The following is a 14564-nucleotide window of genomic DNA, read 5'->3' as shown; positions in this document are numbered from 1 at the left end:
ATGGCTGAAACAAATCTCTGGATTGTGGTTATGGCTGAGAGAGAGAGAGAGAGAGAGAGAGAGAGAGAGAGAGAGAGAGAGAGAGAGAGAGAGAGAGCTTACGAGTAATCACAGTTCAGCACTGTGCAGATTGGGAATATGTGATATCTTATGCCAATCCTGCCCCTTTGCTCTCTCGCATCTCCTTTCCAATTCCGGGCATTTCTTCACTATCAGAAGTCGGAGATTTTTCATTCCTCGGATACTAGCTGGAAGTGATGCTATCTTCGGGCATTCTTCTATATACAGCTCTTCAAGAGATGTCAAATCTCCCAACCAGTCGGGCAGTGAATTCAGCTCAGCAAGACCGGACAATCTTAAAAAACGGAGTGAAGACGAGAGGTGTTGCAAGGCCTTGGGAAGAGACACCATCTTTGGAAGATCGCGTAGGTGTACTCTATTAAGGCAGTTATCGAGGTGTTTAATCCCGTCCGGCAGCTCTACAAGTTGCGGGCATTCGAATATTTCTAGCGTCTCCAGAGCGGTGAGGTGTCGCAGCCCTTGCTCCGGAAGAGAGAGCTCCTCCGTATCGGCTTTGTAAATAGCCAGCATCTTCAGATTTGTGAGGCTTTGCAGCATTTCGACTGTAATACATGTCGCAACCGTACTATTCTCCTCAAAGTCGACTACCAGATGAGTGAGAGTTTCCAGGTCCGACTTGGACAATGAAGCCACTAGGAGTTTCCTGCAATTCAATCTCTTCAACTTTTTAAAACACGTTGAGAATTGTGGCAGTTTTAACGACGAGCAATCTTCAATGTATAGATGCTCAAGGTTTGGGAATGCTTCGGTTGATCTCGTCATCACTTGCTCTTTTATCAATCCTTTGATGTTGTGGAGAAACCTCAAGTACAGTGTTTCCAGAGACGGGAAATGTTGCGCGCTTATTAACGGATTTAGACTTTGAACTACTTCTTCCTCAATAATGTACTCGACTCTTGCCACATTAAGTAAAGTCAATGTCTTAAGATGAGGTAGCTCTCCCAGCTGTGGAAGATGTGAACAATTCACACAGTCTGATATACGAATCTCAACCACTCTCTCCAGAGTTGAATTCGACATCCAAAACGGGAAACACCTGCCGCCGAACCCACATATCACTAACGATTCAAGATTTGGGTGAGGTTCGAGTGCTTCCAGAACCTTCTCATGTATATCTATATCTTCCTCCCTTGCTTTTGGTACATACGAGTCATCACTTCCCCAATTCAAACACAAACAACCAAGATTTTCTTTTTCGGCAAGATTTGCCTTCTTTGCATCCGCAGGGTCTTTCACCCTATCCAGATAATTAATTTTAAGACGGCCGCCCAGCTTCAACCATTGCAATTCCTCAAGTCTAGTGCCATTGTTATAACCCACTATGAACAGACTCAGAGTTCTAAGGCAAGAAAGTTCTCTTGTTTTAGATGGCATCTCCCTTAATGATTTACAATCGTCCAAAAATAGATGACGAAGATTAGTTAAGTACCTCATCTTCTTCGGTAAAGCCTCGAGCTTTTTGCAGCTATCTAAGTTCAAAACATGCAAATTCCAGAGACTGCATAGTGAGTCAGGCAGGGTACGAATTCCAGTATGAGACAAATTCAAGTGTCGCAAATGTTTCAAATTGCCGACTGCAGAAAACAATTCATCTGTCCCTGTCTTACTCGCATCTAATATTCTCAAACGGAAAAAGTTGCTTAAGATGAATGACATGTCCATCTCTGGTTGGTTACTCGTAGGAAAGGCAACAAACTTTTTTCGCAAATTTACCTGGCGGATTTTACTGTTAGATGCACTTGTGACGACGTTTGCCGTCCTTGGGACGTGCGTTCCGGGAATTATGTTCTCCATGATTGATTGGGCGAGATCATGAAGAAGATCGTGCATAATCAAATCGGGTTTTTTTGTAACTCGATTTGGAACATGTTGCAAAAGGGATCTCAAAACTAGCTCATTACATATATCATTGCCAACATCTTCCACTTCTAATGCTCCCCTTGATGAAATATATCCATGTGCCATCCACATGAAGATTAATTCTTCTTTTCGAATAAAAGTATCCTTCGGAAATGTAGCACAATAAGCAAAACACTGTCTCAAAGCTAAAGGAAGATGATGGTAACTCAATCTCAAGGCTGGCAGTATCAGAGTTTCTTCATGAGGTAATTCCCATATTTCACTTTCTTTCACATAAATCCATTGCTTCTCAGTCCTCTTGAACCGCAACAGACCTCCAAGCGCCTTAGCAGCCAAAGGAACACCAGCACACTTGTTCGCTATCTGCCTCCCAATTGCTTCGAGGTTGGGAAAATTTCTCTTTCTCCTGTCCGAACGCGCGTTCTTGGATCAACATCCAACAATGCTCTTTCGACAGTCCCGTCAAGTAATGGGATGGGAGTGTTCTCATTATATCAGCAACTTTTTTGAGGCGTGTGGTGACGATAATCGAACTCCCTTTTGAGCCACACGACACAACGTTTTTCAACTGAGACCACTTCTCTTGATCATCGTTCCAAACATCATCCAATACAAGCAAGTACCTTTTGTTGTTCAGCAACTCCCAGAGGCGGTGTTGTAAAGCATCCAAGTTTGCTAAATCCGAAGCATTTCTAGTCCAAGATTCAATCATGGCTTTCAGCAAAGCCTTGACATCGAAATTGTCGGAGACGCAAACCCAAATTCTCTTGTCGAAATGGTCGACGACCCGTTGATCGTTGTAGACTAATTGAGCAAAAGTCGTCTTGCCAAGGCCTCCAACGCCAATAATAGGCAGAATGGAGAGTTCTTCACTGTCTCCCACACAGTTGACCAAGATGTCAATAATCTTCTCTGCGTCTTTTCCCCTACCATAAACTTTATGAGACTCGTTCAAACGGGAACCAGTCTCACGTACGGCAGCCGCCTCGACTGGCCTCTCGATAGCAATCTCGCGCAAGTGAAACTTTGTGCGCTCTGCAGCAACTGCGTCCAATTGTTCTATGACTTGCTGGATTCTTCTTCCAGTTTCTCGCCGAAAAATTATATTCTTCAGATTAAAGAGACCGATTTTGCTGTTGTTGTGCTTCAATTTTGAGATTTTTGTTGCATACTCATCCAATATGTCATCGATCTCATAGATAAGGTCATTGAGCTTGAGTAGCCAGTTTTGTATGGCATTGCTTTCAATCTGCTTCATTTCAGCATCTTCGACCACAGCTTGGATGGTGGTAAGAGTGTCGGAGAGCTTCTTCATCTCCTTACCCACACCGGTAATCCGTACGTACTCATCATAGATTAACGTGCTCAGTTTTTCAAGAACTGTTGTAAGGAATGCCTCTGCCATTTCTGAACTATAATTGAAATGCAGAACAACTTCGAGAATTTTTCTTTTTTTTTTTTTACTTTTTTTTTTTGTTAATTGTTTGGAAATTGGAAATATGCAGATTTTGATGTATCAGAGCACATGCATATTTTCAACATTGGAGTGCGGCTTTTAGAGTCAAACAAGAAATTGCTATGTTAGTAATAAAATAATGTGGTCGGCTGAAAATACTAATATTTTGCTTAAATAAGTTGATATATCTAACAAGTACTCTTGCTAGTCAACAGTTGCAGAAAGTCTTAATTAAAAAAAAAAAAAAATTAATAACTTAATAAAACTAAAAACTAAACAAAATATAATTTTACATATTGGCTACATACAATAATATTTCAACTCCCTAAAAGAAAGAAATATGTAAGAACCAAGTATAAAAGCAGGTGAAGAAGAATTGTCTAACCTTGTAATCAATGAACTCAATTTATTTGTTTAAGATTCTAACAAAAAATCAAACAGATTCATTCAAACTGCTGCCCCAAAGCTCTCCACCTTAATTTAACATTAATATAAACATTATCAACTTCTTATTCAATTCGATAGGAAGGAAATGATAGTTAGTACTTGTCCAACACCATATGAGCAAAGTCGAATTAGAAATTCTCACAAGATTTCATACACAAAACCAATGGTATTAAAATTTGTCGAGATCGTGATATAGCTCTACGAACAGAGAGAGAAGAAAACTTACCAGTTGCATTGCACACGAATATTCTGATGATAACCAAAGTCGAGCAAGTTAACAATCGCAGTCTTGGACAAATTAGAAATGAATTACATTTGAGAGATCAACTAGTTCTTGATGAACTAACTTCGTGGATCCTCCTCATTCTTTGGTTTTACTGCGATAGTGAAAAGTCGTTTTTCTCAATCTGGAGAGAGAAACAAAAGCAAAGATATGGCAGAAAATAGTGATAATTTGAATTTCGATTTAAACAATGGTGCACGATTTCTATTCTCCACAAAGATTGAAATATGATATCATAAAGCAGTAATTAAACATCAGCAAGAAAACACGAGTGATATGGAGGTAGAGAATCGGAAAATCTCAAATATAGCAAAACAAATTATTACCTCGAGCCACTTCTGCAAAGCGAGTGTCACATATAAACAATAAAAACCGACGAACACTTTATATCCAGTTGATTATAAGTTACAACCATAACATGTTTCATTCACCAGTAATTACCACAAGAGCATTCCCCATCCTTAAAATGATGAAACCTCTTCACATCCCTCACAATAATCTCCCTACCCTCCGCTTTCGACATGAACCTAACCGCATTATGACAATCCCCACAAATCCGAAGGTTCTTGAATATTCTAATAGTGGCTCCTTTCGGAAGTTTTAGCAGCCCATAAACAACAGCTAACTTCTCACTATGAGTAGACAAAGCATATTCTTTTTGCTCCGACTCCATATCATGCAGTATGTATTTAGTGTCCGGCACATACCCTAACTTCCTCAACCTCAGTACCAACTCCGCCATGTAACTGTACACCGCCTGCACTTCAGGGTGCACAGTGTCGTCGACTAAAAATACATGCACCTTATTTTCGACCTCGAGCCAACTACACCCAGGCTCCTTTTTCACCCCCCGCCCCCTCATGAATTTCCGCACAGTCGCCACGTCATCCCATCTTCCTGCAGTGGCGAACATATTTGCTAAAAGTATGTACGAGCCATCGTTTTGTGGGGTCATCTCAAAGAGACGTTCGGCAGCTTCGACACCTAAATCCATATTTCCATGTAGACGGCATCCAGAAAGTAAAGCTTCCCAAATCGATGCTCCGGGCTCGAAAGGAATATTCCGAATCACGTTTTCCGCTTCGGTTAATTTTCCGGCTCGGCACAGTAAATCGATCAGTCTCGCGTAATGATCTTCGCCTGGAGATATTCCGTATATTTCATTCATGGAATTGAAGTGTTGTTTTCCTTGTTCGACTAAACCTGCATGGCTACATGCAGAGAGGACTGTGAGAAACGTTATCCGATCAGGCAATATTCTTTCTTCCAACATCTCTTCGTAAAGTTGCAGCGCTTGATTTCCATGTCCATGTTGTCCAAGGGCTGCTATCATTGCATTCCAAGACACAGAATCCAGACAAGGCATTGTAAGAAACACACTGTAAGCAGCATCGAGTACACCGCATCGTGCGTACATTGTAATAAGAGCATTACCAGCTGAAAGGCTCGAGTCGAAGCCGAGCCGAATAAGCTGACCGTGGAGCTGGCGGCCTTGCTCTAAAGATGCAAGTACGGCACACGAGGTAATGGCTCCTGAAAATGCGTAGTCACATGGTTCAAGCCCGTTTGACTTCATTTTGCTGAAGAGTTTCAAAGCTTCTTCACCCAAACCGTGTTGTGCTAATCCAGATATCATTACTGTCCAAGATAACATATTTTTCTCAGACATTTCGTCGAAAATGGATTTTGCCTCATGGATTTTCCCCTTACTCACGTAGGCTGATAAAATTGCGTTCCACGAAATAAGATCCTTGATGGAAATTGAATCAAAAATACTTCTTGCTTGTTCAAGGTCACCGCATTTCCAATATAACGTAATAAGGGCATTATTTACAGACACCATAAAAGCCCATGCTGGTTTTGCCTCCGTTCGTAATATGTACGCGTGAACTTGCTTACCGTGAAGAAACAACCCAGCATCAGCACAAGCACTGAGGACATTGGTATAGGTAAAATCATCGTGCTTAATACCCAAAGAATGCATACTTCTAAACATTTCAAACACTTTAAAAACGAGCCCTTTCTGAACGTAACCAGAAATCATGGCATTCCATGCCACCACCAATTTCTCATCCATACCGTCAAAAACTTCTTTAGCAGAATCAAGATCTTCGTTCTTCACATACCCTGTGATTATTGTCGTCCATGACAACTCATCCTTTTCCGGCATAACATCAAATAACTTCCTGGCTGAAGCCATCAATGAAGAGGATGATGCCAGTGGAGAGAAAGCACACTTGACGTACACTGAAATGAGTGCATTCACGACGGAAGTAACTAAACCGGTACCTGATTTGACCACAACACAATGCAGCTGTTGACAATGCCTCTCACGGTCCGCTATAAGTGCCAAAGCTGCAAGCACACTCGTGTATGTAAAATTATCTGGTTTGAAACTCATTTGTCTCATTTCTTTAAAAAGTTGAATAGCAGCATGGCCATCGTTGTTATGGGAATAGCAAGTGATCATGGAGTTATAGCAAACAGTGTCGCGGATTCTTAAAGGGGTTTTGTCGAATATCTCTCTGGCCAACTTTGGATTTCTAGAAGACGAGTATGCCGCAATTAAAGTGGTTCTTGCAACGACATCTGGTTCAGGAATTTCATCGAACAGTTTTTTTGCATAGTTAAAGTTGGAAGATTTGCAGTAGATATCAATCAAACGGTTAAGAATGTGGGCACGTGGAGTGAACCCAGAAACAATCATGTGGGCATGGATGCAAAGAGCAGGAGTGTACTGAGAAGGGCCACGTTGGCAGCAGAGCTGAAGCTTGGCGGCATAGTTGTTGGCGGCTGAGCTCAAATCCGCGGCTCGGCGGAGGTGCTGAGCAGGGTATAATGATTTGGCGGCGGCATTATTCATATTAAAATATTAATTAATAACGATGACCGGACATAGGAATATGAGCTCCTCATTAGCTGAAGTACATATCATATATCCTCCGGTGAGAGAGAGCGCCGCTGCCGCCGCCGCTTGTTGAAGAGACGCAGACTTTATGCAAAATAAAGATTACTTACGTTTGAACCGGTTTCACTAATTCACTCGATTCAAAATATTAAGTTAATTCATCGTTAAGTATTAATTTTAATTTAAAGAATTTAGTACAATTAATTAATAATGCATAATCAAAATTGGGAAAATTATTATTTTGGTCCTCTTAGTTGTCTTACCTCAATTTTACATGCAACAATTATGCAAAATTAGTATTTTTAGTCCTGTTTCACTCGAACTTTAAATTTTAGCCGTTGTTTAATGATGTACCTAACAAACTCGCACAAAATTATTTATACGGACACTTGAAAATTATAAATGCTCCTCCAATTTGGTTTATAGATTCTCGTCTCACATAATTAAAGTTCTACCAATAGTAAAATTAAATGTCGAATTTATCGATTTCCAAGTTTATTTGCCGATTCATAAAATTAAAAATCATGCAAATTAGGACTAAAAATACTATATTTACAACGTTATTGCATGTAAAACTGACACATGACAAGTTAGAGGGCTAAATTCTTAAATAGGCCAATATAGAGGACCAAAACAACAATTTTCCGATCAAAATTTAAGCATAAGATAATAAAATTAATGTGAAAACAAACAAAAAATTTAATTTTATTAGGTAAAATTCGATTTTTCGCCATTTATTTTAATTTTACGATTTTTATATTGAATCAAACAATGAGCACACTCCTCTTACTGCAATAACTTATTTTCTCAATTTTACAACAAAACAAGAAAATAAATAAATTGGAATTCTTGAAACAAAACTAAGTTTATTACAGTCAGTCAGTCGTCTCGTTCTAAAGGACTAGATGGATTTCAAAACTGGGTTCGACAAAATGACGAAACTGAATGAATAAAACGGCATCTCAATTTGCAAGATTGGCAGGTAGTGGTAGTTGTAGCGCCTCAAAACGTGAAGAAGTGCGTGCATTTCTTCTAGAAGGGGGTGGTTCCGCTAGAAGGTGACGACATGACAGAAAGTATATCAGTCACAGAAGTCATCGCGCATAGAGCAGCTTTAAGAACGTCCGGCGAACATCCTGGTTTCACTATCGAACGCACCTGCAGAGAGAGAGAGATTAACAATATTTCACTACAAAAACGAAGTAAAACAAATGATGGATGATGATTCGAGCGTGCATTCGAACCTTATCGAGGTATTCTTGTAATTTCTTGATACGGCCCATGTAATCTTGATCTTCGACACAGAGAGTAACTGGCTTAGCATCAGCACCAGGCCCGTCAAACTGTAGAGGTCCCGGGTTTCTGTAAACATCGTCCATCAAAAACTTGGTTGCGTTTTGTCTCAATAACCTAGTAAACAAATACGAAAAATGAATTTTTAACCAAATTTGAAGATTAAAAAATAATAATAATAAAGCACAAAGGATAATGACGATATTAGTAAGACGTACTCGTAGGCCTTCCCCTTCAAATCAACAGTTGCTGGATGAAGAGCTGGTTTTCCAAGGTTCGAAGCCCCATGACCACGGCCGTAGCGTTTAACAGTCAGCATAGCCTGGAAGGAATTACAACTCAACCATTGAACTATAATTTTAATTTTTTCTTTTGTTTTATTAAAACTACGAATTATTATTGCATGTAAAATCAATCTATCATGTAGGTTTAGGACTAGGAAACGTACCGTTATAGGAGCAGCAGCACAACGCCACTTGTTGAGAGGATTCTTCAAATTGGTTACAGTAGCCATGTAACCATTCAAACCAGCAGCGATTATGTGATAGCCAATATGACCGAGCACCTGTAATAACATCACCATTCTCGTGTATTGTTACAAACCGTAAAAGCAGAAATTGAATCAACACGGTAGAACTTACGTAGGCATAGTCACAGTCAAACTTTGATGGCAATGACCCACGGGCTTGATAACCGAAGAAATGGCAAATGGCATTGAATTTTTTGCCTTTGTAGGTTCCTTCTTTCTGTACAACAAAATGAGAGTATTAGTTTTAGCATGATTGATAGTGCAGAAGAGGTCAAATATCACCGTAAATTAAAACATCCCCAAATAAAAATAACTTAAGCTTCATGAGTCACTTGAATTAATTTGGATACGAAAGAACTCGATTAAGTTGGTTCATCTGTCCTTCGCTTGTACTCGACTTTTTATAGCAGGTGAATGCATTTACTATGCTTGAGAAATAGAGTGCAGAAGGTGAAGTGATTATGTAAAAAGATGGGGAAACAGTTTACACATACGGATAATGGATATATATATATATATATATATATATATATATATATATATATATATATATATATATATATATATATATATATATATATATATATATATATATCTTACCAATCGCTTGTTCATTTCTGCTTCAACGAGATGAGCTAGGAGCTTTTCAGTCTCAATCTGTCAAGTTAAGGATATTAATTAAAAACTAACAAAATTTGAGGATAAAACATTCTTCGAATAATAAGAGGCATATTTAATTCAAGTACCTGAGACAGCTGTGCAGAGTCATCTGATTCCGGGTGGAGAAGGAGCTGTCACGTAGTATTTAACTACATCGTAAGCAAGATAATGCAAAAACGTGAAATAAGCTTCTCAAGCTAATGTAAACGAGTACACAAAAATGTACCTGTTTTCTTATAAATGGCGGGAGGAATTCAAACAACGCAGATGCCCAAGGTGACAGTTGAGCAGAAATATTATCAGCAGAGACACCTACCTTGATCAGACCATGAATTTCCTGGGAGACACGATCATTTTTAATTCAGGCGAAAGATCAAATTATTTTGTTCAATTTTAAAAACGAAACTATCACACAAAACATAACCGATCAACATTCGATAAATGAGACTTTCTTTTGGGTAAAGGAGAACGAGTATTTATATTTATTCTAAGAAACAAGCCGAGATTGGGAAAGAGGATAAAACAAATAGAGAAACACAATGCAAAACCAAATACTAGAAATATTAATACCTGCAATAAAGCATATACTTCAGGAATGCTTTCTATAAGTCCCTCTGGCAAAAGGATGACACCATGGTGTTTATCTGAAGCAATGAACTCGTTAGGAACCAATACTTAGACAAATAAATATAATAACAACGGGAGCATTTGATGTGTTCTACCTTGTTCACCCCTGGCTTGAACTGCATCACATAATTGTTTTGTAATGTCAAAAAGTGTGAGCTTCGATGAAGCAACCTCTTCAGCGAGAATGACCTGGAAGAACATTCAAAGGTCTTTATAAGATGTGTGAACAAATCTAATGGCCCCATTTCTATAACAAAAATTTCAAAATAAAATGACGAAAGGAATCGGTACAAACCATATTGGGATGGGACTGAAGAGTACATTCCAAGGCAACATGAGATGCCTTTCGGCCCATTAGTCGGATAAAATAATAATACTGCAAGTAGATAGGGAGAAGTAAAAACATGGTCAGCAAGAAAGTAAAAAAATAAATTAACATATAAATGAAAAACACAAGGCAGTAAGAAGTAGCAGAGCTCTAAAGATATTTCCAGACAGAAACACCAATTCAAAATGCAAACGTGCACTGAAGAATAATTTTACCTTCTCCGCAGAGAGTGCATCAGTGCAGACGTTGCTAATCAGCTGGGAATTAACCTGAAACAAGTACAAGAAGTCTCATTCGGTTCATTTCCTCGGAAAAAAAACGAGGTCATCCTAGTGGTTTTAATTCAAATTAGTGCGATAAACGATGAATAATAAAGAGGTATAACTAATCAGCCAATGACGATCAATGAATATGAGTTGTGACTGGCAAGCAATGTTAAAAAAGGAAACAGAACTTCTATGAGCTGACACAACAAAATTGTTCAGATTATTTTGAGTACCTCCTTCAGAGAAATAGTAAAATGGCAATATGAACGTAAGATAGGGGTGGGGGGTAAGGAAAATCCGACCTTGTAGAATTATATTAGTAAGAGAGAAGAGAAAGGAAAAATATGCATTTACATGAAACATGCCAGAAAAGTCTTTTACCTTACATATTGTGTCAAAACCCACATTCGTCTCAACAAATTGGTTTTTAAGATCTCCATTTAAAGTAACAGGAATGCCGACAACCTGCCAAAATTTTACCACATACTTTGTTAGCAAGGGTTTTGAAAATGTAATGAAGTTGAAAATCTGAAGAAAAACAACAGAAGCATTATAGGAGTTCTAGTAGTTAGGACTTGGGCATCCAAATATAAAGGCTAAAATTATATCATCGACATAACATAATTTAGATGAAAGAAAGAAAACAAAAGTAAGGCAACATTTGACCGTTTATACAATGCCATGTGATGTACCTTTGTCGGGCACTTTCTTTCTGCAAAAGTTTCTGCAAGCTGGGCAGCATCCGTATTTGATGTCACACCTTCACCAACAAAAAAAAGGGAATGTCAGAAAAACTGGCATTACTTACATCCCAGATTATCAGAAAACATAAAAAATACATTATGCGAGATACCTCCAATAATTACAAGGGCGTCCAGCTTCAATGTTGTGCACGCCTTAAGCGATGCATTCACCTGCTCGGTTGTTCTAATTTGATCTTTTGTCCGTCCCAGCAAATCATAACCGCCTTCAAAACATAAAAACGAATAAATCATAATTTTGTGGAAGCAACAGAGCAATATATACATATATAAAGACATATAACTCCATAACCCTGAACTACCTTGATTTTTGTAGGTTGCAAGAATCTGATCAGTGATCTCCAACGTTTTCTGTGCAAATAAACCTTCAGAACCACCTGGTAAGACATAATAAAAATTTAGATGTTAATCTTCCCTAAAGTAGAGCTGACCCGCAACAGGAAAATCTGCAACTATGATTTAGGAAAAAACAAGTAAAAGACAACATGATAATTAAAGAGCTACCAGATAACTAACTGGCTGACGAATTAAACAACAGAAACCACTAAAGTTTTCTGCAACTGAATCTAGAAACAGAAATTCAAGCCTAAAAGTTCAGAGGATGACATCGTAAATTTCTTACCAAGAAACCCTAACAATGTACTCTTGGGATTGTGAACTTTTAGTGCGTCAAGAAGACCCCAAATAACATTGTGTCCTCCAGGAGATTGTCTACCGCAGAAAACAACCCCCACCCTAAAAAAAACGGAAAATTCAATATGTGGTCATTGTAGTCAAGTGGATAAAGACATAAGTTTTCATCATAAAGTCGATATAATAGCATATGATCATAGCATGGTAAAGAACTTTCGGAGCTGCATAGCCAGTGGGATTAATACCTTACTGCAGGATGCTCGGTAATTATTTGTGCATCGGGAACCTTAGCAGATGCCCTTAGGAAATGCGCTATAGGTTGACCGTAAGTGTGGGGAAACGACCTACTGATTGTATGGGCACCTAAGGGGTCCGCAGCTGTGGTGACATCACCAAACTCTACGGAAACTGTAGTACCCTGTCCAAAACATATTAGACAACAGAGATTAAGAATATGATCTATAATATAGCCTAAGCGGCTTGTGCTTAAATCTACAAGTGAGGGGCAAAGATGTCAGAATGACAAATTACCAATTTGCATGCACAAACCAATGATATGATCTATAATCAGGCCATGATAACAGAAAATCTACAAACAAGATCGAAAATAAGGGATCAAAATAAAAATTTACCAATTTTTATTTTGCATGATTAAATATAGCGAATTCAAAACAGACAAATACTTTTATTGCTCAAATGGCATCAATAAAACAAAAGCATTATCAGCCATTTTGATGAAATTTGAGATTTAAATTCAAAATTAGGAAATGGATAGGTATGCATCGATTTTAAACTATATTAAACTAAAGAAATTGAAAATACAAATGGCAGTATGTATAAGTATGCGTTGATTTTCGACTAACCATAGAACTTAAACGAACGAAATTGAAAATACAAAATCCCAGTATCATTTGTTATTGCCAACCACATTGCATTGAAAGCAAGAAACTACATTGCATCAAAACCCGAGGAAAAAAGAAAAATACCAAATCAACACCGTGCACACAGATCTATTAGCAAACACATTACGCACAGTTAGCACAGATTTATCCGCAAAAATCGCCAAGAAATCACATTTTCAGCAAAAACAATCCACTAATAATCAAAACCTATAAAATAGCAAAGAAACGATGAAAAAACAAAATAAAGCAGAATTGGAAACCTGGAGGCAAGGAGGAAGTTCTGGTTGGTAGTGAGATCGAAGCTTCTGCAGATCAGAAAGTTCTCTCGCTGTTCCGTAATCGGAATCCATCTCTCTCTTCTCAATTGATTTACTCGTGATTTAAATGTATGTGATTATACTACTACACACAGTCACCTACTACTTCAACTCTGTTTCTCACTCTACATATATATATATATATATATACCATGGGAACTTGGGAAGGGGCGATACGACCAATCAATCAAGCCACCGATTTAGGCTTCTGCAGACTTAACCTCATTGCTACTTCACTATACATTGACTAAAATACCCTCATCGTGCTAACTATTTTTTTTTTTTAGGGTAAATTACGGTCACCATCTAAGGTATGGTCAAATTACGAAAAAGATACTCTTGTTTGGTAATTACAACTATACATCAACAATGAGTCTTCCTACACGTTCACCCTTATGGTGTCAAATTCAACATAATCTTCTATATTTCGTGGCATATTCTCTAGATTGTACTCGTTTTGTGAAAAAATGAAGTTTCTGATACACCACAATCTGATATTTAGTAGCTAAAAGACACATCTCATGATCATCTTGTTCAAAATATGGAGCTCAAATGGGATAAAACGGGTACAAAACTGGAGCATGATCCACATAATCTAGAATATTCCACTAAATTTGACGCCGTAAGAATGGACGTGTAAAAAGATTAATAATTTAGGGGAAGTTGTAATTACCCAAACATGAGGAATTGTTTTTTAACGTGACCTTACCTCAAGGGGTTGATCATAATTTATCCTTTTTCTGATTGACTAAAATACCCTCATTGCACTTAATATTTTGTTTTCTTTTTAATTGATGACAATGGAATTTGTAGCTCGTCTTGTTAAAAGAGAGACTCATACGAGCCCGCGACATGTGGGTCTCACCTAGTCGACGGACGATCAGGCCCACCCCCATAGCCCTTTCATATATTCTCATATACACCGCAGTTCGCACCCAGCCCATGAGCTGATCCACCAAAACTGTGTAAAATAGGCTTGAATATCGAGTTCGTGGTCGGGTGGGCAGATAAGATCGGTCACCCATTTCCATTAAACAGCACTAGTAGATACTTGGAAGTGAATTTTGACGAGCTCAATGTACTAAGTGTTAGTAAAGAAGTTCGTACTCGCTCAAATAATTTTTCGGTTTTCCTGTTTTTTACCAACTAAATCACCACGTGCGAGACATTATAAGAGATTTATTGATTATTATTTATTGTTTGGTCTTTAAAA

General features: G+C 38.3%; 3 protein-coding genes across 3 annotated transcripts; all 3 read right to left on the bottom strand.

The window, feature by feature from the left end:
- Positions 1-81: 81 nt before the first annotated feature.
- On the bottom strand, positions 82-3346 carry LOC105953626 (putative disease resistance protein RGA4). The gene is given in 2 exon segments (XM_088815332.1): positions 82-2334; positions 2336-3346. Coding segments are annotated over 2 exon segments (3237 nt in total). The 3' UTR covers positions 82-108.
- Positions 3347-3640: 294 nt separating this feature from the next.
- LOC105953671 (Pentatricopeptide repeat (PPR) superfamily protein) lies at positions 3641-7160 on the bottom strand. Its single transcript, XM_088815333.1, has 3 exons — positions 4454-7160; positions 4071-4251; positions 3641-3871 (listed from the first exon to the last, which is right to left on the bottom strand). Exon 1 carries the CDS (start codon positions 6988-6990, stop codon positions 4555-4557), a length of 2436 nt encoding a protein of 811 aa, XP_088671459.1. The 5' UTR covers positions 6991-7160; the 3' UTR covers positions 3641-3871; positions 4071-4251; positions 4454-4554.
- A 626-nt stretch (positions 7161-7786) lies between these two features.
- LOC105953672 (pyrophosphate--fructose 6-phosphate 1-phosphotransferase subunit alpha) lies at positions 7787-13600 on the bottom strand. The gene is made up of 19 exons (XM_012977351.2): positions 13295-13600; positions 12378-12550; positions 12122-12234; positions 11802-11876; positions 11592-11705; positions 11431-11498; positions 11120-11203; positions 10688-10741; positions 10440-10520; positions 10240-10333; positions 10088-10161; positions 9744-9854; positions 9604-9648; positions 9458-9514; positions 8970-9074; positions 8777-8893; positions 8547-8650; positions 8280-8445; positions 7787-8193 (listed from the first exon to the last, which is right to left on the bottom strand). Exons 1-19 carry the CDS (start codon positions 13382-13384, stop codon positions 8068-8070), a joined length of 1851 nt encoding a protein of 616 aa, XP_012832805.2. The 5' UTR covers positions 13385-13600; the 3' UTR covers positions 7787-8067.
- Positions 13601-14564: the final 964 nt, after the last annotated feature.

This window comes from Erythranthe guttata, chromosome 3 (genome assembly GCF_056151865.1).
Source record: "Erythranthe guttata isolate IM_541 chromosome 3, IM_541, whole genome shotgun sequence".
Lineage (NCBI taxonomy): Eukaryota > Viridiplantae > Streptophyta > Magnoliopsida > Lamiales > Phrymaceae > Erythranthe > Erythranthe guttata.
Note: the sequence above shows the minus strand (reverse complement) of the source record. Positions and strands in the feature narration are given on the sequence as shown.

What these genes read in the sequence shown, in the direction of transcription:
- LOC105953671 (XM_088815333.1), bottom strand. Translation starts at nt 6,990, where the DNA reads ATGAATAATGCCGCCGCCAAATCATTATACCCTGCTCAGCACCTCCGC.
- LOC105953672 (XM_012977351.2), bottom strand. Translation starts at nt 13,384, where the DNA reads ATGGATTCCGATTACGGAACAGCGAGAGAACTTTCTGATCTGCAGAAG. An exon ending in AACTTCCTCCTTGCCTCCAG is followed by an intron (nt 12,551 to 13,294) that starts GTTTCCAATTCT and finishes TGTTTTGGACAG; the next exon opens with GGTACTACAGTTTCCGTAGA. An exon ending in CGCCCTTGTAATTATTGGAG is followed by an intron (nt 11,499 to 11,591) that starts GTATCTCGCATA and finishes TTGTTGGTGAAG; the next exon opens with GTGTGACATCAAATACGGAT.